Source organism: Schistocerca piceifrons, chromosome 4 (genome assembly GCF_021461385.2).
Source record: "Schistocerca piceifrons isolate TAMUIC-IGC-003096 chromosome 4, iqSchPice1.1, whole genome shotgun sequence".
In the NCBI taxonomy this organism is placed as follows: domain Eukaryota; kingdom Metazoa; phylum Arthropoda; class Insecta; order Orthoptera; family Acrididae; genus Schistocerca; species Schistocerca piceifrons.
The window spans coordinates 606,000,239-606,027,127 of NC_060141.1; the positions used below are offsets into that span (position 1 = coordinate 606,000,239).

The following is a 26,889-nucleotide window of genomic DNA, read 5'->3' on the forward strand; positions in this document are numbered from 1 at the left end:
ACCCATGCTGCTTCCTACAGAGTAGATTTCTAGTCTCCAGAAAAGTCATTATACTCGAACATAATACGTGTTCCAAAATTCTACAACTGATCGACGTTTGAGATATAGGTCTATAATTCTGCACATCTGTTCGACGTCCGTTCTTGAAAACGGCGATGACTTGTGCCATTTGCCAATCTTTTGGAACGCAACGCTCTTCTAAAGACCAACGGTACTCCACTGCAAGAAGGGGGCAAGTTCCTTCGCATACTCTGTGTAAAATCGAACTGGTATCCCATCAGGTCCAGCGGCCTTTCATCTTTTGAGCGATTTTAGTTGTTTTTCTGTCCCTCTGTCATTTATTTCGATATCTACCATTTTGTCATATGTGCGACAATCTAGAGAAGGAACTACCTCTGTGAAACAGCTTTGGAAAAAGACATTTGTATTTCTGCCTTTAGTCTGTCATCGTCTGTTTCAGTTTGGTCCCAGAGTGTCTGGACATTTTATGTTGATCCACCTACCGGTTTGACATAAGACCAAAATTTGTTAGGATTATCTGCCAAGTCAGTACATAGTACTTTACTTTCGAATTCGTTGAACGCCTCTCGCATAGCCCTCCTCATACTACATTTCGCTTCCACAGAAAACCTAAATCCGAATGGAAGTCTGGGATTCGCACCCTGCTCAGCCCGAAACTGATTTCTGTTTCCTAACTACTGCGTCTTGATCCTAACACACAGTACATCAATACAGCCCGGATTAGAATTATTTCCAAGTGTCATATTTGGTTCACGAATTAAACAAATTCCAGTTCAAATCTGTCGTGAGCGAACCACGTACAAACTTCAATTCAAGTTATCTTATCTCAAAGGAAGCGCGGCATCTCTTAAAATCTGATTTGTGTCAGTAAATATGTATTAGGAAGGAAACCCTGTTTCGGATGTTTCTTAGAAGGTCCCTTCTCCTTCGAGCATATTAGGTAATCTTGTTTCGTGAATGGAATAATCTTTTTATTTCTTCCATTCTTTCCTTCCCAGCTGTGGTTTTCAGGAAATTTTCCTTACTATCAAGCAAAAATTTGTTTATTCCTATTTGTCATAGGAAGGATTCTTATTTGTCACAGAAAGCACTGGTGACTCCTGTATATGAAGGGCTTACTTCAATAGCGGTACAAGTCCATTACCTCCACTTTTCTGTCTATAATGCTTCTGAAATCAATGAGCCAAACAAACAGAAAGAAAAGTTCATCTCTAGCAAGAAGCCATATGCTTGAAAATTTCTGGTATCTCAACTGCAGAATTTTCAGCACTCATTTAACTTTAGGACTCTGTATCTCAATGTGAACAAAAATGGGCTTGTACCACTATTGAAATAAGCCCTTCATATAAAAACTGAAGAACGGACGAAACCGCAAAATTAAAGACCAAGATCCGTCATATCGGTTTGCTGCAGAGTGCTTGAACATATTCTCAGTTCGAATATCATAAATTGTCTTGAGACCGGGAAGCTTATGTCCACGAATCAGCATTGTGTTAGAAAGCATCGCTCGTGCGAAACTTAGCTTGTCCTTTTCTCACTTGATATACTGCGAACTATGGATGAAGAGCAACAGGCAGATTCCGCATTTCTAGATTTCCGGAAACCATTTGACACAGTTCCCCATTGCCTATTGTTAATGAAGGTACATGCGTAAGGTATAGGTTCACAGATATGTAAGTGGCTTGAAGACTTCTTAAATAATACAGCCCATTATGTTGTCCTAGACGGAGAATGGTCATCAAATACAAGTGTATCGTTAGGACTGCCCCCGAGAAGTGTAATAGGACAGTTATTTTATGTATACATAAATGATGTAGCGGACAGGGTGGGCATCAAACTGCCGTTGCTTGCTGTTGATGCAGTGATGTACGGGCAGGTATCGAAGTTGAGTGACTGTAGGAGGATGCAAGATCACTTATACAAAATTTCTGTCAAATGTTTTTTATTCCAGTCTTTCATCACAATATGAATTCTTTAGACGATGACCGGTTACAGTCCGTAATTACCATCCTCAGATCTATAATATTCAAATATATACACCTAGTGAGCAGTATGTCTTTCAACATAATACAGCAACACCTATCACAATATACTATCATACAACCGGGAAGATGTACAAAAAATACCTTAAAACGTACCTTTTTTACACCATGTCCTAAAGTGATAATGCCATAATGGCAACGTCAAAACATATAAATACAATCAGCATAGCATCGTCATACAGATCTAAAATAAGGTGTAGAATAGGCCGCTTCGTCCACACAGTCATTATTGCAACTGACTAGTGAAGTACAGTATCTACCATAAATCTGTTTGCCTACATCATCCCTAGATGTCGCTACTGTTGGCTTAGATGTAGTCATCATTTACTCAAAAAACATAATCTGATAAAAACACGTTATGTAAACTACATGTAGCAAACTTTTAAAATTCACAACTATCACAGAAACTAAATTGTGATACATTATAAGACGAATAAAGTTACCCATATAAAATTATTAAAAGGAAATATATGAATTGAGGAGCACCGATCCTTTTTATGGTGAATTTACGGTCAACAATTAATATACGTATTACATTGCCTGTAGCAACCATGTTGCAGTTAGTGGAACAAAATTTCTGGTTTTCGTAATGCAAGGCTGCTAGCTCTAAACGTAGATAAATGTAACTTAATGCAGTGAAGTAACAAACCCGTAATTTTCGGATACAACATTTGTAGTGTCCTGCTTGTCATAGACATGTCGTCTGAGGGTAACTCTGCAGAGGGATGTGAAATGGGACAGGCATGTGAGGATTGTGGTTTGGAAGACGAATGGTCAGCTTCGATGTATTGGGACAATTTTGGGAGGAGGGGGAGGAAGAGGAGGGGGAGGAGGAGGAAGAAGAAATTAGTGTTTAACCTCCCGCCGACAACGACGTCATTAGAGACGGAGCACAATTTTGGTTTAGGGAAGGATGGGGAAGGGAATCGCCCGTGCCTTTTGTCAAAGGAACCATCCCGGCACTTGCCTAAAGTGTATTAGGGAAATCACGGAAAACCGAAATCATGATGGCCAGATGCAGGTTTGAGCCGTCGTCCTCCCGAATGGCCCGTGTGCTAAACATCGCACCACCTCGCTAGGTGAGAATTTTGGGAAAGTGTGGTTCATTTGCAAGGGAAACCGCATATACAACACTAGTGTGACCCATTGCTGACTACTGTTCTAGAGTTTAAAATCCTTACTCAGTCAGATTAAAAGAAGACATCGAAGAAATTCAGAGGCGGGCTGCTAGATTTGTTATCGATAGATTTCAAAAACATGCAAGCGTTGCGGAGATGCTTCGGCAACTCAAATGGGAATCCCTGGAGGGAAATTAAACGTATTCTGAGGAACACCACTGAGCAAATTTAGAGAACCGACATTTGAATCTGTCTGTAGAGCCATTCTACTGTCACCAGCATACATTTTGCTTAATGATGACAAGATACTAAAAACTAGGGATCGAAGGGAGGCATTTAGTCACTAGTTTTTTCATCGCTCTGTCTGCGAGTGTAATAGGAAAAGAAACGGTTAGTAGTTGTACTGGGTACCCTCCGCCACGGACGTTCGGTATCTCACGGAGTATATCCACAGTGATAATGTGTTGTACACTGAAGCACCAAAGAAACTGGTGTAGGCATGAATATTCAAATACAGAGATACGTAAACAAGCAGAATATGGCGCTGCGGTCATCAACACCTTTGAAAGACAACAAATGTCTGGCGCAGTTGTTAGATCAGTTACTGTTGCTACAATGGCAGGTTATCAAGATTTAAGTGAGTTTCAACGTGGTGTTATAATCGGCGCACGAGTAGGGGACACAGAATCTCCGCGGTAGTGATGAAACGGAGATTTTCCGGCACGAGCATTTCACGAGTGTGCTGCGAATATCAGGAACCCAGTAAAACATCAAATGTCCGACATCGCTGCGGCCGGAAAAAGGTCCTGCAAAAACGGAGCCACCGACGACTGAAGAGAATCTTTCAACGTGACAGAAGTGTAACCCTTCCGGAAATTGCTGCAGATTTCAATGCTGGGCTATCAACAAGTGTTAGCGTGCAAACCATTCAACGAAACATCATCGACATGGGCTTTCGGAGTCGAAGGCCCACTCTTGTAGCCTCGATCACTGCACGGTACAAGGCTTTACGCCTTGCCTGGGCCCGTCAACACCAACATTGGACTGCTTATGACTGGAAACATGTTGCCTGGTAGGATGAATCTCGTTTCAAATTGTATCGAGTTGATGGACTTGTACGGGTATGGAGGCAACCTCGTGAATCCATGGACCCTGCATGTCAACAAGAGACTGTTCAAGCTGGTGACGGCTCTGTAATGATGTAGGGCGTGTGCAGTTGTAGTGATATGGGGCCCCTGATAGTCTAGATACGACTCTAAGAGATGACACTTACATAAGCATCCTGTCTGATCAACTGCTTCCATTCATGTCCATCGTGCATCCAAAAGCACTTGGGCAATTCCAGCAGGACAATGTAACACCTCATACGTGCAGAATTGCTACATGGCGGCTCCAGGAACACTCTTCTGAGTTTAAACATTTCCATCGACCAACAAACTCCCCAGAAACGAACGTTATTGAGCATAACTGGAATGCCTTGACGCGTGCTGTTCAGAAGAGATCTCCACTCCAATCCCTCGCACTCTTAAGGATTTATGGACATCACTGCAGGATTCAAGGTGTCAGTTCTCCCCAGCACTACTTCAGACATTAGCCGAGCCCGTGCCACGTCGTGGTGAGACATTTCTGAGTGCTCGCGGGGGCCCTACACGATATTAGGCAGGTGTACCAGTTTCTTTTGCTCTTCAGTGTAGTATAGTACATTTCTTCGAAGTTTGAATCACATATGATTTATCCGATTAAATCGCACAGCCTCAGTCTCAATATAAACACCCTAATCCATCTGTATACATTGTCTTGTTAATGTATCAATCTGACACTTCAGCTCATTGTTGTATACTGCTAGAGAAATGTCTGGTTGGTTAAAAAATAAGAAAAATGTTTCAGAACGCCCTGTCGTTTGCCAGGTGACACGGTTTATTGGCCACTGGCCCATCGCTCCATCACCTGATTTCATGGACTGGGGTGCATTTTCTGAAAACAGCAAGTTAATTATGAAATTAGTTCGAGGATTAGAAGGCTGAAATATTGAGGAGAGAGATAAGAAAGACGAGAACAACAGCCATAAGGAAGAATCGTGATAAATATTGTATGTTGTAATTTAAAATGAAAGAAGTGGAATTTCTTATCTTAGCTTTTCAATTTTCTGTTGCAGAACGCTTTCTAACGTGAGAAACTTGCGAACAATCGAGGAAGGAGTTTTCGAAGGTCTCTTAAATCTGCGAACAATGTGAGTAGCAGAGTTTCATATTTTGCATGCTCTTCTAATACTTTCATTTTAGCATAACGAAAACAGCATCAAGAGTGGTGTTATTTTTTCCTGTCTGCCTGTCAGTGGAACGATACTTTGTTTTTTTAGACTGTCATAATTGTAGATAACATTTAACATATATGCCAAACCGATTGATATTCAGTACACATGTGCAGACGTTTTGTACAATGACAAAGAGTTCCGTGAGGACTAAGAAAAAGTTCAGCTTCCACGATTCTAACGGATTTTGCTTTATAATTAAATGACTATGAAAACTTAAACCGAAATATATTTCATGACCGTTTAACTGAGTCTTCTACGTGGTGATGTTCGGAGAACTAAAATTCGTAGAAGTACTGTTTTTATAGTTGTATTCTATTGTATTGTATGTTTTCGACCTAGAAACGACGGATAGGCTTCGGCCCGCCGTAGCGCTCAGTGGTTCACAACTCCACAACAGGCCACAGCAGTCCACGCACCCCCCGCCGCCCCACACCGAACCCAGGGTTATTGTGCGGTTCGGCCCCAGTGAGTAATTATGGTGTACGCGTATGTGGAATAAGCAATTCAGATCAATCAAATTTCTCCCTCTGTTACTAATTTGTGTGTCTATACTACCCTTCATAGAAGATAACAAGAGTTAAATGAACCACACACGTGCCAAACAGTGTATTACTTCAATGAAAGTGTCATATTTTATGAAGCAGTAAGTTTCATTAATTTATCACCTCTTGGTCTTAGGGTTCTATTCATCTTCTGCTTCAAAAAATAAAAAGAGTTCTTCGTCTATGTAATATGACTTGCTGAAAATATTCCAAATATTTTTGAGTATCGAATGGAACTAAAGCATTTCTTCTTCATTCAAACTAAGATTTTTGGACGTCTTTGTAGAGTTGAATATTGTTGACTTTTGATTCGTAATTTTCGTAAATAAGAATGATTTTCAAAATATCTGGTAGAACGTTACAAAGACTGTTCTTATTTTGAGGTTTTCATTGGAAACTGATGCGAGATATCTATTGCGCTTAGGTCGAAAGGTCATTATACTGTTATATTTACTAAAGAAGGTTTTGCCTATTCTGGAGAACAGATTCAGTATACGTATATTGGGTTTAAAAACACGAGATGGACTATGGAAGTAAATGAATATTTTCCTGAAATTACTCACAAAGTGCGAAATTTCAGTAACAGTGGATACGTCGTATTTCTGTTAACGTGTTAGAATTAAGTGCACCAGTCACACTGGAGACGTGCGTGATGTTTAGATGGAGCAGGTAAAAGGGACGCTAACTAATTGCACTGTTATTAGTCTTATTAGTTGTCTAGAAGATTGTCACGGAACATTAATTTAACCATATTTGCGTAAACTCTTGAATTAGTACCTTTACCTGAGGACATAATGTGGCTTCATTACCCGACCTGCAAATGAGTACAGTACACGCAACAGCAATCTTTCTTTTGAACAAGTCAAAGCAGTGCAATGCAGAGCGTCAGATTAAGCGAAACAACTGACCCATACATGTATTTTCTACTCCGCAGCTCGTGGTCGTTCGGTAGCGTTCTCGCTTCCCACGCCCGGGTTCCCGGGTTCGATTCCCGGCGGGGTCAGGGATGACTGGGTGTTGTGTGATCTCCTTAGGTTAGTTAGGTTTAAGTAGTTCTAAGTTCTAGGGGACTGATGACCATAGATGTTATGTCCCATAGTGCTCAGCGCCATTTGAACCATTTTTTGCGTTTTCTAGAAATGTTGGAAGAAGACCGTGAACTGGACATTATCAAAAAGCTGTGTCAATGAAGTAACGAGTACACCAGTTAAAGTAGCTCCCTCCTTATCAATAGAGGTTAGTCATCTTCACTCCAAAATCATCTGGACTGAACGTCACCATGCGAAGGTGGTGCACGAACGATAGATTTTATATGCAATAGTAATTTTGTAATTGGTACCGAAATGAAAGTTGTAAAATGCTAACGGCGCTCGTGGACTGTTAGTGGCTGCCACTTTGAATTACACCGACTGAAACCTGTCGACGTTCTGTTGGCTCCGCACAGATTCGGACGAGAAATGAAAGGCTTCTGCTCAATGGAAAAGTTAGATAACTATCGCCGCTAACAAATTAGTCCAGGATGTGGTCCACAAAAATATTAATGCACTACTGGCCATTAAAATTGCTACACTAAGAAGAAATGCAGATGACAAACGGGTATTCATTGGACAAATATATTATACTAGAACTGACGTGCGATTACATTTTCACGCAATTTGGGTGCATAGATCCTGAGATATCAGTACCCAGAACAACCACCTCTGGCCGGAATAACGGCCTTCATACGCCTGGGCATTGAGTCAAACAGAGCTTAGATGGCGTGTACAGGTACAGCTGCCCATACAGCTTCAACACGATACCACAGTTCATTAAGAGTAGTGACTGGCGTATCGTGACGAGCCAGTTGCTCGGCCACCATTGACCAGACATTTTCAATTGGTAAGGGATCTGGAGAATGTGCTGGCCAGGGCAGCAGTCGAACATTTTCTGTATCCAGAAAGGCCCATACAGGATCTGCAACATGCGGTCATGCATTATCCTACTGAAATTTAGGGTTTCGCAATGATCGAATGAAGGGTAGAGCCACGGGTCGTAACACATCTGAAATGTAACGTCCACTATTCAAAGTGCCGTCAATGCGAACAAGAGGTGATCAAGACGTGTAACCAATGGCACCCCATACCATCACGGCCGGTGATAGGCCACTATGACGATGACGAATACACGCTTTCAATGTGCGTTCGGCGCGATGTCGCCAAACACGGATACGACTGTCATGGTGTTGTAAACAGAACCTGCATTCATCCGAAAAAATGACGTTTTGCCATTCGTGCACACAGTTTCGTCGTTGAATATACCATCGCAGGCATTCCTCTCTGTGATGCAGCGTCAGGGGTAACCGCAGCCATGGTCTCCAAGTTGATAGTCCATGCTGCTGCAGACGTCGTCGAACTGTTCGTGCAGATGGTTGTTTTCTTGCAAACGTCCCCATCTGTTGACTCAGGGATCGAGACGTGGCTGCGCCACCCGTTACAGCCATGCGGATAAGATGCCTGTCATCTCGACTGCTAGTGATACGAGGCCGTTGGGATCTAGCACGGCGTTCCGTATTACCCTCCTGAACGCACCGATTCCATATTCTGAAAACAGTCATTGGATCTCGACCAACGCGACCAGCAATGTTGCGATACGATAAACCGCTATCGCGATAGGCTACAATCTGACCTTTATCAAAGTCGGAAACATGATGGTACGCATTTCTCCTCCTTACACGAGGCATCACAACAACGTTTCACCAGGCAACGCCGGTCAACTGCTGTTTGTGTATGAGAAATCGGTGGGAAACTTTCCTCATGTGAGCACGTTGTAGGTGTCGCCACCGGCGCCAACGTTTTGTGAATGCTCTGAAAAGCTAATCATTTGCATATCACAGCATCTTCTTCCTGTCGCCTAAATTTCTCGTCTGTAGCACGTCATCTTCGTGGTGTAGCAATTTTAATGGCCAGTAATGTAGTAATATTGGGGTGTGGGATTCATCTCGCTACTATAACTGAAGAGTGCTCCAAATTGACTTAAATTTATTATAATCGCAAGTGCGTGCAAGAGCAAACGTGGTTTGATTATAGCACCGTATTAATTCCAAACAATCATATGAACAGGAAAATTAAAACATAAAATCTTTAAACGGACTCAGAAGCGATAGTAGTACAACAGAGCACGCAAGGTTTGGGTAAAGAAAGGGATCAATTTAATAATTCGTAATTCAAAGAAAAAGAACATGTACGCGTTTCCGCTGAGGACAATACGACTGCTTCGATCTAGTTGAAGGATATGACATGCAAAATCCCAAAGTGCCTGAATCATTAATGATCCAGCAGTATTTTAGTGAAATTCTGAAATGAGATCGCATTAAGGTATACAAACGCACCTATGTTCTCCAAACCACTCTCATCTCCCCTTCGTCTTGGCCGCAAGATCTTACCATGTTTTCTCTCCGCTGGAGCGTGGACTGCATGCGATGTCTTGCCAAGCACGTCTCGTGCCAGATACTGGGTGTGAACCCCGACTGAAGATTGCAGTGTCCAAATGGCCTCGATTCCAAGTTCCAAGTGTAACCTCTCAGTGTCCTCTCAGTTCCCAGTTCTTCGCGGAACTCCTGCAAAAACCTTACAGGCCACAAGCTCAGTGGGCACTTATCAGCCTCCATTTCGGTACAAATTACCAAACTACTTTGCATATAAAATCTATCGTTCTCACTATCTTCCAACGGTGACACTCAATTCAGACGGTTTTGGAGTGTCGATGACTCGTATCCAGTAATCAAGAGAGAGCAGACTTAAGGGCCCTGCCGCACTGGGATGCCACGGCATCTCTGCTGGCGTCTCTGCTGGCAGCACGCGGTTTGCCGGTGCGGCTGCCAGCAGGGACGCCACAGGGGAGACTCCGTTAAGATGAATACCTATTCAATTTTGATGTACACATGCAAACTTGATAATGTAGATGCGAGTAAACATCGAAAAGTGATGAATACAGAAAAATTAACTTTTGCAAGAGGCTTTGTATTGTTGGTTTTTGCGTTAATTATAACACAGCTTTTAATATTTCACAGAAAAGTCGTTTACTTCCATGTGGCATTTTGCCTTACATAAAAAGAAAACTAGTTCATACGAATCGCTTGTCGTACTCGTTGTTGCCTAATTTATTACAGGTATCTGGCGACTGGCTGTTCTTTCATGGAACTGCATTATGGATACCGTCTCGGGCACACAAAAATCACAGAATTTGTTCGAGAAGTATGTATCCTGTTATGGCAGAAACTGTATGGAAGTAAAGCTATGCCGACAACAGAAGAATGGTTAAAATAGCAAATACCTTCGAAAAGAATGCCAACTTTACTCACTGCATTGGAGAAATTGATGGCAGACATTTACGAGTGATTAAGCCCGCTCACTCAGGTCCTTGTACTACAACTACAAAAATTACTTTTCCATTGTTTTGCTCGCTGTGTGCGATGCTAACTATAACTTGATTTACGTAGGCGTCGGAGCTTATGGAAAAAGTAATGATTCGGCAACTTTCATAGACAGTTTGTTTTACAAGAAACTAATGAACAATTCCCTGAAGATTCCTAAAGCTTCACCACTGACAGAAAAGCAGTCAGCTGTTTTTCCTTACGTGTTGGTAGGAGATTAGGCTTTTGGCACGAGTGAAAATTTGATGCGTCCGTACGGTGGAAATAATCTTAGTTACGAGAAGAAGATCTTCAATTACAGATATCCAGGGCTAGGCGTTATGTGGAATGTGCCTTTGGTATCCTCTCCAACAAGTGGAGAATCTCCCATCGTCCACTAAATGTAGGCATTGATTTTGCGCAAGATATAGTTAAAGCTTGTTGTGCTCTGCATAATTTTGTACGTGCAAGAGATGGATTCGTCTATGAAGACTCACTTGAAGTAATTGGTTTTGAGAACAATGAATGTGCTGGCCATTCAGGCAGAAGCGGTCGATCTGCACTTGCAGTGAGAGACAAATTTTCAGAGTATTTTGTTAATCGTGATCCCCTCAAGTGGCAAAGTACTTACGTTCAGTAAACTTTAGTAATGAAAAATAAAATGTTTTTGAAGCACTTACCGAGATCTTTCTTCACTTCCAAAGACGATTCTTTTCCTCCGAAAATATCAACAACTTGTTCCCAACACGTTTCTTTCAGTTCGCGGTTCGAATAATCCACGGATGATGTTTCCCAAATTGCTGGTCTCGTCTGAATTTCACATATAAAAGCTTCCGTATCGAAAATATCCATGGTGGCACACATGCTAAACTGCAACAGGTGAGCGGCAGGTAGCGCGTGGCAGGTGTGCTGGCGTGCGGGTGCGGAAGCTCCCATAAGCCGCCTTGTGTTTCATTGGCAGTGCCGCCAGCCTGGCAGAGGCTTGGGGCGGCGGGTCTGCTGGCAGCGCTGCCAGCGTCAGGTGGATGCCTGGTGCGGGGGGCCCCACTGAGCCCAACGTATTGTATCGGGCGTCTCTGCCAGCAGAGATGTCGTAGCATCCCAGTGCCGCAGGGCCCTAACTAAATTACACAGCTGTTTGATAATTACACGGTCTACCTCCATATTTCTCAAAATTTCGTGTATAGGCCATGTGTTTCGTTTAATCTGATGGTCTTCACGGGATTGCACTGACGTCTTCAAGAGAAAGACTGCTATTGCGTGTTCTGTACTCATATGGAAGGTAAGAGGTGACGTACTGCTGGAAGTAAAGCTGTGAGTACGGGTCATAAGTCTTGCTTCGATAGTTCAGCTGGTAGAGCACTTGCCCGCCAAAAGCAAAGGTCTCGAGTTCGAATCTGTGTCCGACACACAATTCCAATGTGCCAAGAAGTTTCATATCAGCGCACACTCCGCTACGGAATGAAAACTTCATTCTGGAATTTCTTGCTGCCCGCCTCTGTTCTGACCAGGCTCTGCTGTTGGGAGCCCGGGCTCTCCAGTGCGATCATGGTCGCCTTGGCTGCCTTCAGGGCTGCTTACCGGTGCTGTTGACGCACATTTTCTTGCCTCGCTGGGTCAGCAGCCTTACCACACAGTTGACTTCCGCATGTCTACGCTCTACAGAAGTTTCACACTCTGGCTCACTCACAACTATCGGAAAAGTGGTTCTCACGGTGTTGTCACGGCTCCTCCTGGAAGGGGAAAGAATCATTTAAAACTTAGAATGTCTTTTAGCGTTTGCCGCCACTGTGATTATATTGAAAACTCCTCTCAGAATTCTCCCAGACAAAACCCTTCTCCAGATTTCAGTTCCTCGGTACTTCAGGAGCAATTATAAAAATCTCTCTTTTCTCCCAAATTTTTTATTGACAGGTTGAACCATTACTGAGAATTAAAAGAACTCGAAATAAAATTGATATCAAAGTTGAGTATTGCGGTAGGCTGTTCATTATCATAAAGTCCTGAATCCTTAATCATAGGTTCAAATGGCTCTGAGCACTATGGGACTTAACATCGGAGGTCATCAGTCCCCTAGAACTTAGAACTACTTAAACCTAACTAACCTAAGGACATCACACACATCCATGCCCAAGGCAGTATTCGCACCTGCGACCGTAGCCTTAATCATATTTATTAATTACTTATTTCTGTTAGTTTCTTTGTTTGTATGGTGGCCTAAGTTGACAGCACACGTGCGCTTCCCGACATGTGGTGTTATGGTATGGTGTGATTCAATGACTGTGATATAAGCTAGAGAACTACATTCGACAACAGCTTTAAATTCCATTCACAAGCTCCGTGCTCAAAGCATAGTTTCTTACCAATTATACGCATCCACAGTGTCAAATGTTTTTGAGTATTTAGAACTAGTACCTACTGTGTATCAGGGATCAGAAATATTGATCTATAGAGTAGTATGTGTGTACCTTTGATCATGGCTGTACAGAGAGTACCTTGTTTACTGCAGAGCTAAAAATATCAAGTTTATGCAAAAGTTAATGGAGGTATGGTCCTTCTACACATCGCCGCAACTCGAGTACTAACAAATTCCTTGTAGTCCAATCGTTCCATGAAAGTTTTTCCATGATATCTTAACACATGTTGTGTTATACTGCCCGTTCTTATGGATTGAGTTTTCCATATATGTTTCATCGCTGATTCAGTGGATAACTTCATTTTATTTCGCATTTCGATACCAAAAAAATGAAATTGTATGTATTCACAGGGATTACGTTTTGTTGCAATCAATGTTTCCTTACCTCTTGTGACATTGCACAGTTTACGTCAACTACGTCACTTCTAGACCATTTATCACAAACATATAGTTTGGAATTTACTCCACTGTTAAGAATAGATAACTTTGTTCTTCCGCCTGTGAAATAAAACATGACACAATTGCCATCTTAGAAAGATTCAAGGTTACAGAACTAAGATGTTTTCATTAATTATCTGTGTAGTTTGGGCTCCCTATGCAAGTTTTTCTGTTGGTCCTACCCCATAGTAATGTGACATTATATCTGAGGGACAATATGAAATTAGCGGGTTGTGATCTTCAGTTTGATTCTGGGTCATAAAAGTTAGGGTGGGTGAAAGTCATATACATATCCACGCGAGTACTGTGGTGACGAAGTCTTTTGGAAATAGAAACTGTCGACAACAGTATAGATTTTCCATATCAGCTATGTTTGGAAGAATTTTTATGGGGCTAAATAGAGTAGATCGTATTTATCACAGTGTAATTTACACTCGTATACGAAAGGTAAGCTTTGTCAGGAAAATATCAGCAGCGGACAGTCACCGTAAATAATCTGAAAATGACCACAAGGTGGTCGCAACGCGCAAAATATTAGTAACTTAGCAGGAAAGGAGACCTCTCTGTTCGAATACGCAAGGGACCATAAAGAGCTAGACAGGCGGATCATATTCGAGTCCTTTCAGCGTTTGTATCTTGAGCAGCTTTCTAATCTTCACAACGTTATGAAAGACAGAATTTATCGAGACTGAAGCATAAATAAAGGGTTATATGTGCCATTTATAGATGAATCCTATGTTAGTCTGGGAATGATTCTCTTCACGCATTCGTCTAAAGGTACGCGGACCCACATCACGTTTAATGCATTTGCGATCGTACACATGTACGTTGGGGTTTCAAGGAATATTGTTACAGCTGAAAGGTAAATCATGTTCCGTTAATGTGCAGAATGATTTTTTGCACGTATTTGTCTAGAGGTAGAGCGGAAGCCCGTGAAATCAGATCGTTGTTAGTGTTGGAATCCTTGCGAACCTACATGTTTTTTTTTTTAGCATTTATGGCGGCACACATGCACATTGGCGATTCGAGGAATGTTATTACAGCTTACAGATGAAGAGACGTTAGTCTGCCAAATCGTATACAATATTTCAGAGGTCTCCAGGGTCGCAGTTTCCGAACTAACTGTGTATCCGGGATCAGAGGTATTGATATATACAGTGGTAGGTGTGTACCTTTGATCATGGGTGTACAGAGAGGACCTTGTTTATTGCAGAGCTAAAAATATCAGGTTTATGCAAAAGTGAATGGAGGTATGGTCCTTCTACACATCGCCGCACATCCATTCTGAATACGATCTGTAGTCAGTTCGAAGGAAGATGAGGGTAGATATTGTTGTAGTGGCGGTGGTGATTTAATGTTCCAAAACTGTACGGAGTTTCCCGTCACCATTGCTGATTGGAGATACGACCAGAGCTACAACGTTGTGGCTCAGCAGTGTCATGTGCGACTTTTGGGAGGTGTATTTGGGCGATATTTCTTTACCGTAGATGATACTATCCGTCTGGATGGAGCTTATTGTACTAAAAGTACACTACTGGCCATTAAAATTGCTACACCAAGAAGAAATGCAGATGATAAACGGGTGTTCATTGGGCAAATGTATTATACTAGAACTGACATGTGCTTACGTTTTCATGCAATTTGGATGCATAGATCCTGAGAAATCAGTACCCAGAACAACCATCTCTGGCCGGAATAACAGCCTTCATACGCCTGGGCATTGAGTCAAACAGAGCTTGGATGGCGTGTACAGGTACAGCTGCCCATGCAGCTTCAACACGATAACACAGTTCATCAAGAGTAGTCACTGGCGTATTGTGACGAGCCACTTGTTCGGCCACCATTGATGAGACATTTTCAATTGGTGAGGTATCGGGAGAATGTGCTGATCAGGGCAGCAATCGAACATTTTCTGTATCCAGAAAGGTCCGTACAGGACCTGCAACATGCGGTCGTGCATTATCCTGCTGAAATGTATGGTTTCGTAGGGATCGAATGAAGGGTGGAGCCACGGGTCATAACACATCTGAAATGTAACGTCCACTATTCAAAGTGGCGTCAATGCGAACAAGAGATGTAACCAATGGCACCCCATGCCACCACGCCTGGTGATACGCCAGTATGGCGATGACAAATACACGCTTCCGATGTGCGTTCACCGCGATGTCGCCAAACATGGGTGCGACCATCATGATGCTATAAACAGAATCTGGATTCATCAGAAAAAATGTCGTTGTGCCATTCGTGCACCCAGGTTCGTCGTTGAGTACACCATCGCAGGCGCTCCTGTCTGTGATGCAGCGTCAAGGGTAACCGCAGCCATGGTCTCCAAGCTGATAGTCCATGTTGCTGCAAACGTCGTCGAATTGTTCGTGCAGATGGTTGTTGTCTTGCAAACGTCCCCATTTGTTGACTCAAGGATCGAGACGTTGCTGCACGATCCTTTACAGCCACGCGGATAAGATGCCTGTCATCTCGACTGCTAGTGATACGAGGCCGTTGTGATCCAGCACGGCGTTCCATATTACCCTCCTGAACCCACCGATTCCGTATTCTGCTAACAGTCATTGGATCTCGAGCAACGCGAGCAGCAATGTCGCGATACGATAAACCGCAATCGCGATAGGCTACAATCGGACCTTTATCAAAGTCGGAAACGTGATGGTACGTATTTCTGCTCCTTACACGAGGCATCACAACAACGTTTCACCAGGCAACGCCGGTCAACTGCTGTTTGTGTATGAGAAATCGGTTGGAAACTTTCCTCATTTCAACGCGTTGTAGGTGTCGCCACCGGGGCCAACCTTGTGTGAATGCTCTGAAAAGCTAATCATTTGCATATCACAGCATCTTCTTCCTGTTGGTTAAATTCAGCATCTGTAGCACGTCATCTTCGTGGTGTAGCAATGTTAATGGCCAGTAGTGTATTCTTCTTAGGTGTCGATTTTTCGATGCACTCCTGTTTTGAAAGTGTAAGCCTTAGATAGAGCAAGTGTCGTCGTAAGCTGGGCGCTGGGTGAGTACTAGTGGCGAGAACCATAGAGTTCAGAGACAGAGCAGGGAGAGAACTGTGGCCAGAGGCAGTGGCTATTGTAGCGATGTGCAGCACCTCTGGACGCTACCGGTTCCTACTGTAAGGGGGTGGAGTGGGATACAAACAGATAGCTGCTACATGGACTGGTAATTGTGTCTGGAAGAATTGATGAGACAAATTACAGCCTGATGTCCACCACCTGCACTCTTCCGTATCTCTATATAGCTGCCTTTCCGGATGACACTGAGTGCTATCAGAGACCTTGGATCACTCTATGATGAACATGTCACGTCAGAGCCAACCTGTTGTTACAACACAGTATTGCCATATCTCCAATTAAGTATTCTTCGCGATGTGGAATACCCTGATACTAATGTCGATGTCGTAATAGGTTTCCTTCGGAGCGCGACGTCCCGTGTTCTCTACAATCACTACTGTTGACCCGTTGTTCGGTGCGTCAAAGCTGTCCGATATCTGCACTGTTGTATGCTTTCTCCATGGAACCGTCGCTCTGCAGTCTCCTTCAATACCTGTCTGGGATATCTCTCAGTTTATGTTTTGCTGTACTGCTTATGTGGACGATATCGCCCTCGTTCTTCGTAGATTACCCCTACGGCGAGTTTCAGTTATCTTGTAACCTCCCCCTCACTTATCGACCTTAATGACAGTGAAAAATTAAACCGCGTGTACCTAATGGAAATTTGGGAAAAGCAATCGTCACCGAAGTTAATCTGTCGGTAAAGAGGGAGGAAAGGGTTACATCTAAATGAAAGGAAAATTGCAAATGAAACTGGTGGAAATTAATTTTGAAAAGGGGTAAAGTTAATGAAGAAAGTAAATGTGCGGCCGTTACGTTATCAATTAACTAGCGGTAATTAGATATTTGAGATTTGGGGGAAATTACGGTCGCCAGTCCTAAGGACAATTACTATAGTAACTGAAAAAGAAAGGTTATTACACATATAATTAGCACTAGATGCGTGGCAACTGGAGGTTGACACGTGTAGTGTGAAAACTGAAAGTTTGTCAGAAGTAATAAATTTCGCTACACTCTGACTTAATTTAGCAAAAGAATTAATAAAACCGGAAAACTGAAAGTTAATTTAGTGACTGAAATTAATAAGAAGCTTTCTTTCTTAAGCACATCGAAATTCAGAAAATACGGTTAGTCTTGGACTACCTCAACAATCATTTCAAAAGCTACTTGAATCTACGCAATTTAGAAATAAGAGATTTTACTTTGAACTTGAATTAAATGATTCTGAACAATTAACAATAGTAAAATTTAGTACGTACCAAGCTGAGCTGCAGTCACAGGTAAGCTAAAATACGGTAACTAAACTCGCACTCTTAATTTGTGCTTGTGTAATCTAAATATTGTAGCCGGCTATGAATACTTAAAGTGAACTTTGAAATTAAAGCAGTGAAATGGAATTATGCTGGCGTTTGAATTTCAACGACACTCGGGTTCATTTCGGAAAAGGAAGGGACCCTGCTTGGCAATGCAATTGGGACAATGAGCAACAAAGGTTCATGCTACGTTGCTGTAATTTTGTGATTTGAACAGTTTGAAAAGCTGAGGTCTGCCATACAGTTCTAAAACTTTACGTGCTTCCAGTCTTCCTTGTTGGTTGAATGAAGGTTTGAAGCCGTCGATCGAGGATGTGGCGACAGTCACTCATTGTCGGCCGTCGCTGTTGCAGAAGCTGGATGTTGGCGCGCCTTCTTCTCGACACGGTCACCAGACGAAACGGGCTCTTGGCGTGCGCCAGCTAATGCTTCCCGTCCGCGACACCATGTCAGAAACTATCATCGCAAGTCGAGCGCAATTACATGCTGCCAAACCCAGAAAGCGCGGCAACTCGCGGGAGCTTCACACCACACACCTGCTCCACTGCACCACCCCAGCCAGACTCTCACTGTCCTGCCCGCGCTCCACGCGGCAGAGTTAACACTACCAAAGATCCTACACACTTTGAGTCTTCACACGACCCATCGATGTAATCGTTCGATAGCAGTTTTCCCTAGGCAAGACCCAGCGTAAAATACAAATAATATTTACGAAACAAACCAATTATACATCGACATAAATGCATAAATATATATATACAAATAGTAAAACAATTACAATATGTAAAGACACAGAAATGTCATATATTCAGGTAACAAAAATAAGGAAAACAAATTATGGTACAATAGATGGAAATAGGAGGATATGCATTTCCGGCGTTACAAGCTACGTTAACGGCTATGTGTTTGGGGATCCCTGAGGACAGCGCTTTTCCATTACGTGTAGGTACTACCATGCGGTGCTTAGGACTCTGTTTCAGGAGTGATCTGGCGCGCATTATTGCCCTCAAGTGGTGGTGCCTACTGTCCCAATTACGAGATGGGCTTCTATATCATCGTTTAAGAGCCCTCGATTTTCTGCATCGGGCGCAAGATGATTACGTATTAGTGGCATCACATAACCCAGCGTGGTACAGACAGCCGGCCTAGGTGGCCGAGCGGTTCTAGGCGCTATAGTCTGGAACCGCGCGACCGCTACGGTCGCAGGTTTGAATCCTGCTTCGGGCATGGATCTGTGTGATGTCCTTAGGTTAGTTAGGTATAAGTAGTTCTAGGGGACTGATGACCTCAGCAGTTAAGTCCCATAGTGCTCAGCGCCATATGAACCATTTTTTGGTACAGACACTCCCCACTCCGCCACCCATTGCCCAACGAATGCCACCAACACTGAGTTCAAACGTTTTCCAACGCTTGCTGTTCAAGATTCGGAACGAGACCCCCACCCTTCCAGGAGGCAGAGAAAGCTTAGACCTGTACCATGTCCTTGAAAGCTCGATAACCATCTTCGTCAGGCCTCAAATGATGCTGTGGCACCGTTGTCCCGCGAGCCTCACCAGCCAGTTGCTGGAGACCGCGTTGCTACACACTCTCTCTCAGCCCTTTCTTTTGCTTCCGCTTTTTTTTCTCAAACCTAGATACGTCCATAACGTGCTACTGCAAACTCGATTGATGTTCACGAAAGCGATCTGTGGCTTTCTTCAACAAAACAGGACACAGTATGTGGATGAGGGCAAAGCATCCCAAGTCGACTGGAGCGCAGTGTGGTGATCGCTGTGCGCTGCTTATATTGCACTGACCTTCAGTCTGCATGATACAATAGTCAATGGGAAGCAAATATGGAGGTTCGCCTTCGTGATTCTCCTAGCAGAAACTCCACAGTGTATAGCCTGTGGTGTCCTGGACACGGACGAGGATCACCTGGTGTGCAAATCGGTGATAGATAGCCGGATCTTGGCGCTGCAGATGCTGGCCTTTATTAATTATACGACTCCTCATCAGATAACTCCTCACTTCGTCTTTTTTTTTTTTTGGGCTCGGGTATTTCCCACAAACGGAGACCAACTTCGTGAAGTCTATGTGTGAACACGCAGTTCACTACTTTTTGCTGATGGCGAGGAAAAAGTTCTTGCTTATTGGCAGTTCCTCAATGAATGACACTGTGCAGTTGTCTGCAATCCCTAATACGGACAACTTTTTTCTAATTTTCTTTGCAGTGTTTTTCTTAACCCATCCCGGAGCTAGATTGTTGCTGCAGTGAGCAGTTGATCCACACATTTTCCACTATTAGTACCGATTCTTCTCTAGTCGTTGGAATGTTCTTTTCCGAGAAAATACGCATCGATAGCGGCTACCGAGTGTGCGACTTGATGCTCCTTCATCCCGATGCAACTGACATCGTTAGTTCCTTCCTTTTCCATTCCTTTCTCCCGCATCCAACTTCAATTTACATAGTAATTATTCTATTGCCAGAGAACTAGCTTCTTGTTAAAAGTGTTCATGATTTCAGATTTTTCTACAGGCATATCGAAAGTTCTGTTTGTTACATGTTTGGTGGAAAAGTTGCACTTCTTTTGCTGTCGTGGGATTCATGCTCACAAATCTATGCATTGAGATTATAAATTAAATTGCTCCACCGCAGTTTACTTTCAGTAAGTGATCGTTAACCTCAGAAACTACTGCAGTGATTCTGACACAGTTTTGAGTAATTTGAGTCACGTGCAAGGGTTGTCTAAATAATTTACTATCTCTGTGCCAAAAATATCGTCTAGCCGTAGATGCTTAATGCCACCCATGCGAAGCCATTGTTCAAATGGTTCAATTGGCTCTGAGCACTATGGGACTCAACATCTTTGGTCATAAGTCCCCTAGAACTTAGAACTACTTAAACCTAACTAAACTAAGGACATCACACACACCCATGCCCGAGGCAGGATTCGAACCTGCGACCGTAGCAGTCCCGCGGTTCCGGACTGCAGCGCTAGAACCGCACGGCCACCGCGGCCGGCGAAGCCATTGTGGTTCGCTAGTAACGTATATATCTCCTTCTCTCTTCAACAAAACATCATCGTAAGATCAACGCTAGATGTAGTGGGATTGGTGTGAGCTCATCGCGTTGAGTGGTCTTCAGTCCTAAGACTAGCTTCATGCAGCTCTCCACGATACTCCAAATGCGTAATTATTGCAATCTTCATGCTCTTGAAACAGCTTACGACAGTCAAGTGTAAGCTTTCCTCTACAGTCCTAACCTTCCATTTTAACAATTCTGCAATCCGTCATGATACGTAACTTTTCATAGTCAGGTCGCATCATGTATTTTTCTTCCTGATTCGATGCAATACGTCTTCATGCGTGTTTTTCCCCTGTGTAATCTTTACAGCATTCTTCACTATGTCACGCTGCAAAAGCTTTCTTTCTCACATGATCTGTACTGCTTATAGTCCACTTTTCACTTCCAGAACGCCAAATTAACAAACGTGAAACATGCAAAAGACATGATCAACGCAACTTTGTTCGCGTACACAACATCGGCGGCTGTGTAAATCAAAAGGTTAGCAATTCTCTGAGGCATGTAGACCTTTAGTCTTGTTCGTGCCATGTACTCGTGCGACACATCGTTATCAGCACCTGCCGGATTCTGAAACGGGTCTATTGTCTTTATCCAGATTTGTGGCGTACTCTTATGTGACGCTGACTAGATGCTGTAACAGAATCGCCGTATTACGCACCAAGCACAGGGTAACACTTTCACATCTTGGACTGACATTCGAGAACAAATAATAGATTCCCTGCAATATGCTGTGTTATTTTGTACCATTGATCGTAGACCAGCAGCAACCAGACTAAGTTATAACCGTCAGATTCGTAAACTGACGTTAAAACCACAACACAGCTGGCTGCGTTTCTGCGGTACCTTGACCAGGAAGCATGTATTGGCGTTCGATTGCGTTCAGCGATGAACCGCTGTTCTGCACTACCTCGGATGACTACCGTTGACAACTATGGGGGAGACCTAAAGGAAGATCCCATTCCTCCAGGGGTTTGGAGAGACACAGCGGTGTTACTCCTGACGTCACGGTGTGGAGAGCCATCGGGTATGACCCCAGGTGAAGGCTGGTAGTGACTATAGGAACTCCGATGGCACAATGGTACGTCACATACATCCCTCGTCCTAATGAGTTACCTCGAATATGACTTGTTGTGGTGCCATTTTTCAATAGGACAATGTACGTCCACACAATGCTTCAGCGCACCGGTTGCTTGATGTTAGGTTCAAATGGTATATATGGCTCTAAGCACAATGGGACTTAACAAATGAGGTCATCAGTCCCGTAGACTTGTTGTTGTTGTTGTGGTCTTCAGTCCTGAGACTGGTTTGATGCAGCTCTCCATGCTACTCTATCCTGTGCAAGCTTCTTCATCTCCCAGTACCTACTGCAACCTACATCCTTCTGAATCTGCTTAATGTATTGATCTCTTGGTCTCCCTCTACGATTTTTACCCTCCACGCTGCCCTCCAATGCTAAATCCCGTAGACTTAGAACTGCTTAAGCCTAACTAACCTAAGAACATCACACACATCCATGCCCGAGGTAGGATTCGAACCTGCGACTGTAGCAGCAGCGCGGTTCCGGACTGACGTGCCTAGAACCGCTTGGCCACAGCGGCCGGCTTTGATGTTAGGACACGTGGCCAGTATCATTTCCTGATTTGTCCACGACAGAACCTGTCGACGTCAACTGTGTTCCAGTGCCGGTATGAAGAAGTTCTTTGTAAATACGACTCGATTATGATATCACTGAAATAATATAACACACCCTCTCAATCCCAGATCAATGCTGGATGTAGTTAATCATTAGGTGGCAACAAATCTCCTGTTTCATTAGTAACGTAAAAAGAATGGGAAAACGTAAATTTCAGAAGTATTTGTGAATTAGATTTCGCCACCTGCTGTTAAGTGAGTTTCTTTGTGTTTCTACTTTACTCTTGGTGCTAGTAGCACCACACTTCAGATGACCTAAATTATGGGATTGGTGTGAGCTCATCATTTTGTGTGATCTTCAGTCCGAGGACTGGTTTCACACAGCTGTGCACGATACTACAAATGTCTGCTTCATTCCTGCAACCTACATGAACTTGAAACAGCTGAAGGTAGTCAAACGTTAGCTTCCCTCCACAGTTCGGTTCCTCCTTCCAAGTGCTCAATTGTGCATTTTGTCGCCCATTTCCTCACAGAATACCTTCCTGTTTAACTCGACTGTATTACGTACGGTTTACTTTCGTTGATGTTCCTCTCGTAACCCGTTTTCGAAACATTATCCGTTCAGATTAGTTGATTTCCATGGCCTTTACAGTATCTGAAAGAACTACAGTGCCACTGGATAACTTTAAAGTCTTTACTTCCTTTCCTTGAGCTTTAATTCCTCTTTCAAATCCCTCTTCTCTTGCCTTCACTGTTTCCTATGAGTATAGTTTGGATAGGATGGATGAGTGGTTGCGGCAGAGTCCTAGTCCCTTCAGAACAATTGTCTGAATTTCATATCTTTCGACTTTGCATTCTGGTTTCTGTAAATTTTCATCTACATCTTCATTTACATAGATACTCCGTAACCACAGTACAGTGCGTGGCGGAGGGTACCCTGTACCTCTACTTGTCATTTCCCTTCCCGGTCCACTCGCAAATAGAGGGAATAACGACTGTCTATATGCCTCTGTATTGGTCGCAACTTCTCGTATCTTATCTTCGTGCTCCTTAAGGGCAATGTATGTTGGCAGCAGTAGAATCGTTCGGCAATCAGGTTCAAATGCCCGTTCTCTTAATTTTCTCAATAGTGAATAAGATATTCTCGGGTTTCCAACCGCATCAATTGCTTAAAACTACACGAGCTTTCGGCCAAGCACTCCTTAGCCATTGTCAAGTGGTATGACTGCGAGTGGGCTGTTTGTGCGCCCTTATATATGGTAGCTGCCGGCTGTGACGTCACTGGTGCCCGTGACATTGCTATATATGGGTATGTTTTGAGTCGGCGTTCGATGTGCCCTCTTCAACCGCGCGATCGCTGGATCCCACGCAGCGCTGAGCTGCAAGCCACCGTCTCTATTCAGGGTGTTTGTGGTAATTTCTATTTCAATAGCTTCCTTTATTAAACTGTCCCAGAAGCCATTAGTTCGAGCCACGACTGAGTATATAAGGGCTCACCAATAGCCCACTTGATAATGGCCAAGGAGTGCTTAGCCGAAAGCTCGTGTAGTTTTAAGCAATTGACGCGGTTGGAAACCCGATAACATTTTATTCAATGTTATCGCCGCGAGACTCTGCATTCATACATTTCTCAATAGTGTTTCTCTGAAAGAAAGCTGCCTCCCTTCAGGGAATCCTATTTGAGTTTCCGTAGCATCTCCTTCACTCCTTCACTGAGTATAGTTCGAACCTGCCGGTAACAGATATAGCAACCCGCCTCTGAATGCTTCGATGACTTCCTTCAATTTGAGCTGGTACGGATCCCAGGCACTCGAGCACTCGCACCAACATCCTTTATGCGGTCTCCTTTACAGATGAACCTCTCTTTCCGAAAATTCTACCAATAACCGAAGTCGACCATTCGCCTTCTCTACCACAGTTCTCACAAGCTGATTCTATCACATATGGATCTGCAACGCTACACCCAGATATTTAAACGCCCTGACGGCGTAAATTAGGGCTCTAGTAATACTCTATACGAACGTTACAAGTTTAATATTCCTTCTCCTCCACATTAACTTGCATTTTTCCTCATTTAGAGCTAGCTGCCATTCATCACCGCGACCAAAAATTGTGTCTAATCTTTTCCTACAGTTGTAACCTCCCCCTCACTTATCGACCTTAATGACAGTGAAAAATTAAACCGCGTGTACCTAATGGAAATTTGGGAAAAATCAATCGTCACCGAAGTTAATCTGTCGGTAAAGAGGGAGGAAAGGGTTACATCTAAATGAAAGGAAAAATGCAAATGAAACTGGTGGAAATTAATTTTAAAAAGGGGTAAAGTTAATGAAGAAAGTAAATGTGCGGCCGTTACGTTAACAATTAACTAGCGGTAATTAGATATTTGAGATTTGGGGGAAATTACGGTCGCCAGTCCTAAGGACAATTACTATAGTAACTGAAAAAGAAAGGTAATTACACATACAATTAGCACTAGAAGTGTGGCAACTGAAGGTTGACACGTGTAGTGTGAAAACTGAAAGTTTGTCAGAAGTAATAACTTTCGCTGCACTCTGACTTAATTTAGCAAAAGAATTAATAAAACCGGAAAACTGAAAGTTAATTTAGTGACTGAAATTAATAAGAAGCTTTCTTTCTTAAGCACATCGAAATTCAGTAAAATACAGTTAGTCTTGGACTACCTCAACAATCATTTCAAAGCTACTTGAATCTACGCAATTTAGAAATAAGAGATTTAGCTTTGAACTTGAATTAAATGATTCTGAACAATTAACAATAGTAAGATTTAGTACGTACCAAGCTGAGCTGCAGTCACAGGTAAGCTAAAATACGGTAACTAAACTCGCACTCTTAATTTGTGCTTGCGTAATCTAAATATTGTAGCCAGCTATGAATACTTAAACTGAACTTTGAAATTAAAGCAGTGAAATGGAATGATTGTACTTTAATGCTGGCATCTGAATTTCAACGACACTCGGGTTGATTTCGGAAAAGGAAGGGACCCTGCTTGGTAATGCAATTGGGACAATGAGCAACAAAGGTTCATGCAAAGTTGCTGTAATTTTGCGGGGCAAATGGAACAATTTGAAATGCTGAGGTCTGCCATACAGTTCTAAAACTTTACGTGCTTCCAGTCTTCCTTGTTGGTTGATTGAAGGTTTGAAGCCGTCGATCGAGGAGGTGGCGACAGTCACTCATTGTCGGCCGTCGCTGTTGCAGAAGCTGGATGTTGGCGCGCCTTCTTCTCAACACGGTCACCAGACGAAACGGGCTCTTGATGTGCGCCAGCTAATGCTTCCCGTCCGCGACACCATGTCAGAAACTATTATCGCAAGTCGAGCGCAATTACATGCTGCCAAACCCCGAAAGCGCGGCAACTCGCGGCAGCTACACACAACACACCTGCTCCACTCGCTACTCCAGCCAGGCTCCCTCTGCCCGCGCTCCACGCGGCAGAGTTAACACTACCAAAGATCCTACACACTTTGATTCTTCACACGACCCATCGATGTAATCGTTCGATAGCAGTTTTCCCTAGGCAAGACCCAGCGTAAAAATACAAATAATATTTACGAAACAAACTAATTATACATCGACATAAGTGCATAAATATATATATACAAACAGTAAAACAATTACAATATATAAAGAGACAGAAATGTCATATCTTGAGGTAACAAAACAAAGAAAAAAATAATAGTACAATAGATGGAAATAGGAGGATATGCATTTCCGGCGTTACACAGTCACTCAACTTCGCCACCTTACCGTGCATCAGGGCATCGTCAACAAACAACTGCAGCCCGCCCTGTCCACCAAATCATTTATTTATACAGAGAAAAACAGTGGTCCTACCACACTTCCCTGGGACACTCCTGACGGTACCCTTGTCTCTGATGAACACTCGCCGTCGAGGACAACATACTGCGTTCCATCCTTTTAGAAGTTGTCGAGCCACTGACATATCTGTGAATTTATACCATATGCTTGTACCTTCGTTAACAGAGTCCAATATTTATACCTTTTCTGAATTATATTTCCGAGAAATTGTTATGTGATTTTTCGAATTACATCTCGATATCATGAGCGTAGAAAATTCTGGAATGGTATTTGATGCTTTATACGCCGTGGGAGTTGTAAATACATTTCAACCACTTTTGGATGGGAAGGGGGGGGGGGGGGAGGGGCTGTTGGAGTATTTCCATATAAAACCCGTTTTGTCTTGCTTTATTTACTCATTTCATATATTTGCAACTCAGGATTTTCGAAATTCATGTGTTCTAGCTCATGAGATAATTTCTTTATGTGTAACAGAAAGGCGATTTGAAGGCTAGTTGCTTCTGCTTACAGTTCAAACCACTTTATATCTTGTAGTTTCCGTCGTCTGAGGGAATCATTGGTATTACATTGGACGGCTTCTCTAAAAGAAGAAGTCGGTATCCAACATTTTGTGTTGTGAGTAGCTTCAAGGCACGAAAAACCAAGTGACGAGGATAGTTTGTAAATGGCGAAGGAGGAAACG

At 43.1% G+C, this 26,889-nt stretch overlaps 1 protein-coding gene across 1 annotated transcript in view; it reads left to right on the forward strand.

Annotated features, from left to right (window-relative positions):
- The window catches only part of LOC124796047 (lutropin-choriogonadotropic hormone receptor-like), a 503,184-nt gene that overhangs the window by 148,226 nt on the left and 328,069 nt on the right, over positions 1-26,889 (forward strand). Inside the window, exon 3 of the mRNA XM_047260133.1 lies at positions 5,337-5,411. Coding sequence (XP_047116089.1) covers positions 5,337-5,411 — 75 coding nt within the window. The remainder of the gene's footprint in view (positions 1-5,336; positions 5,412-26,889) is intronic.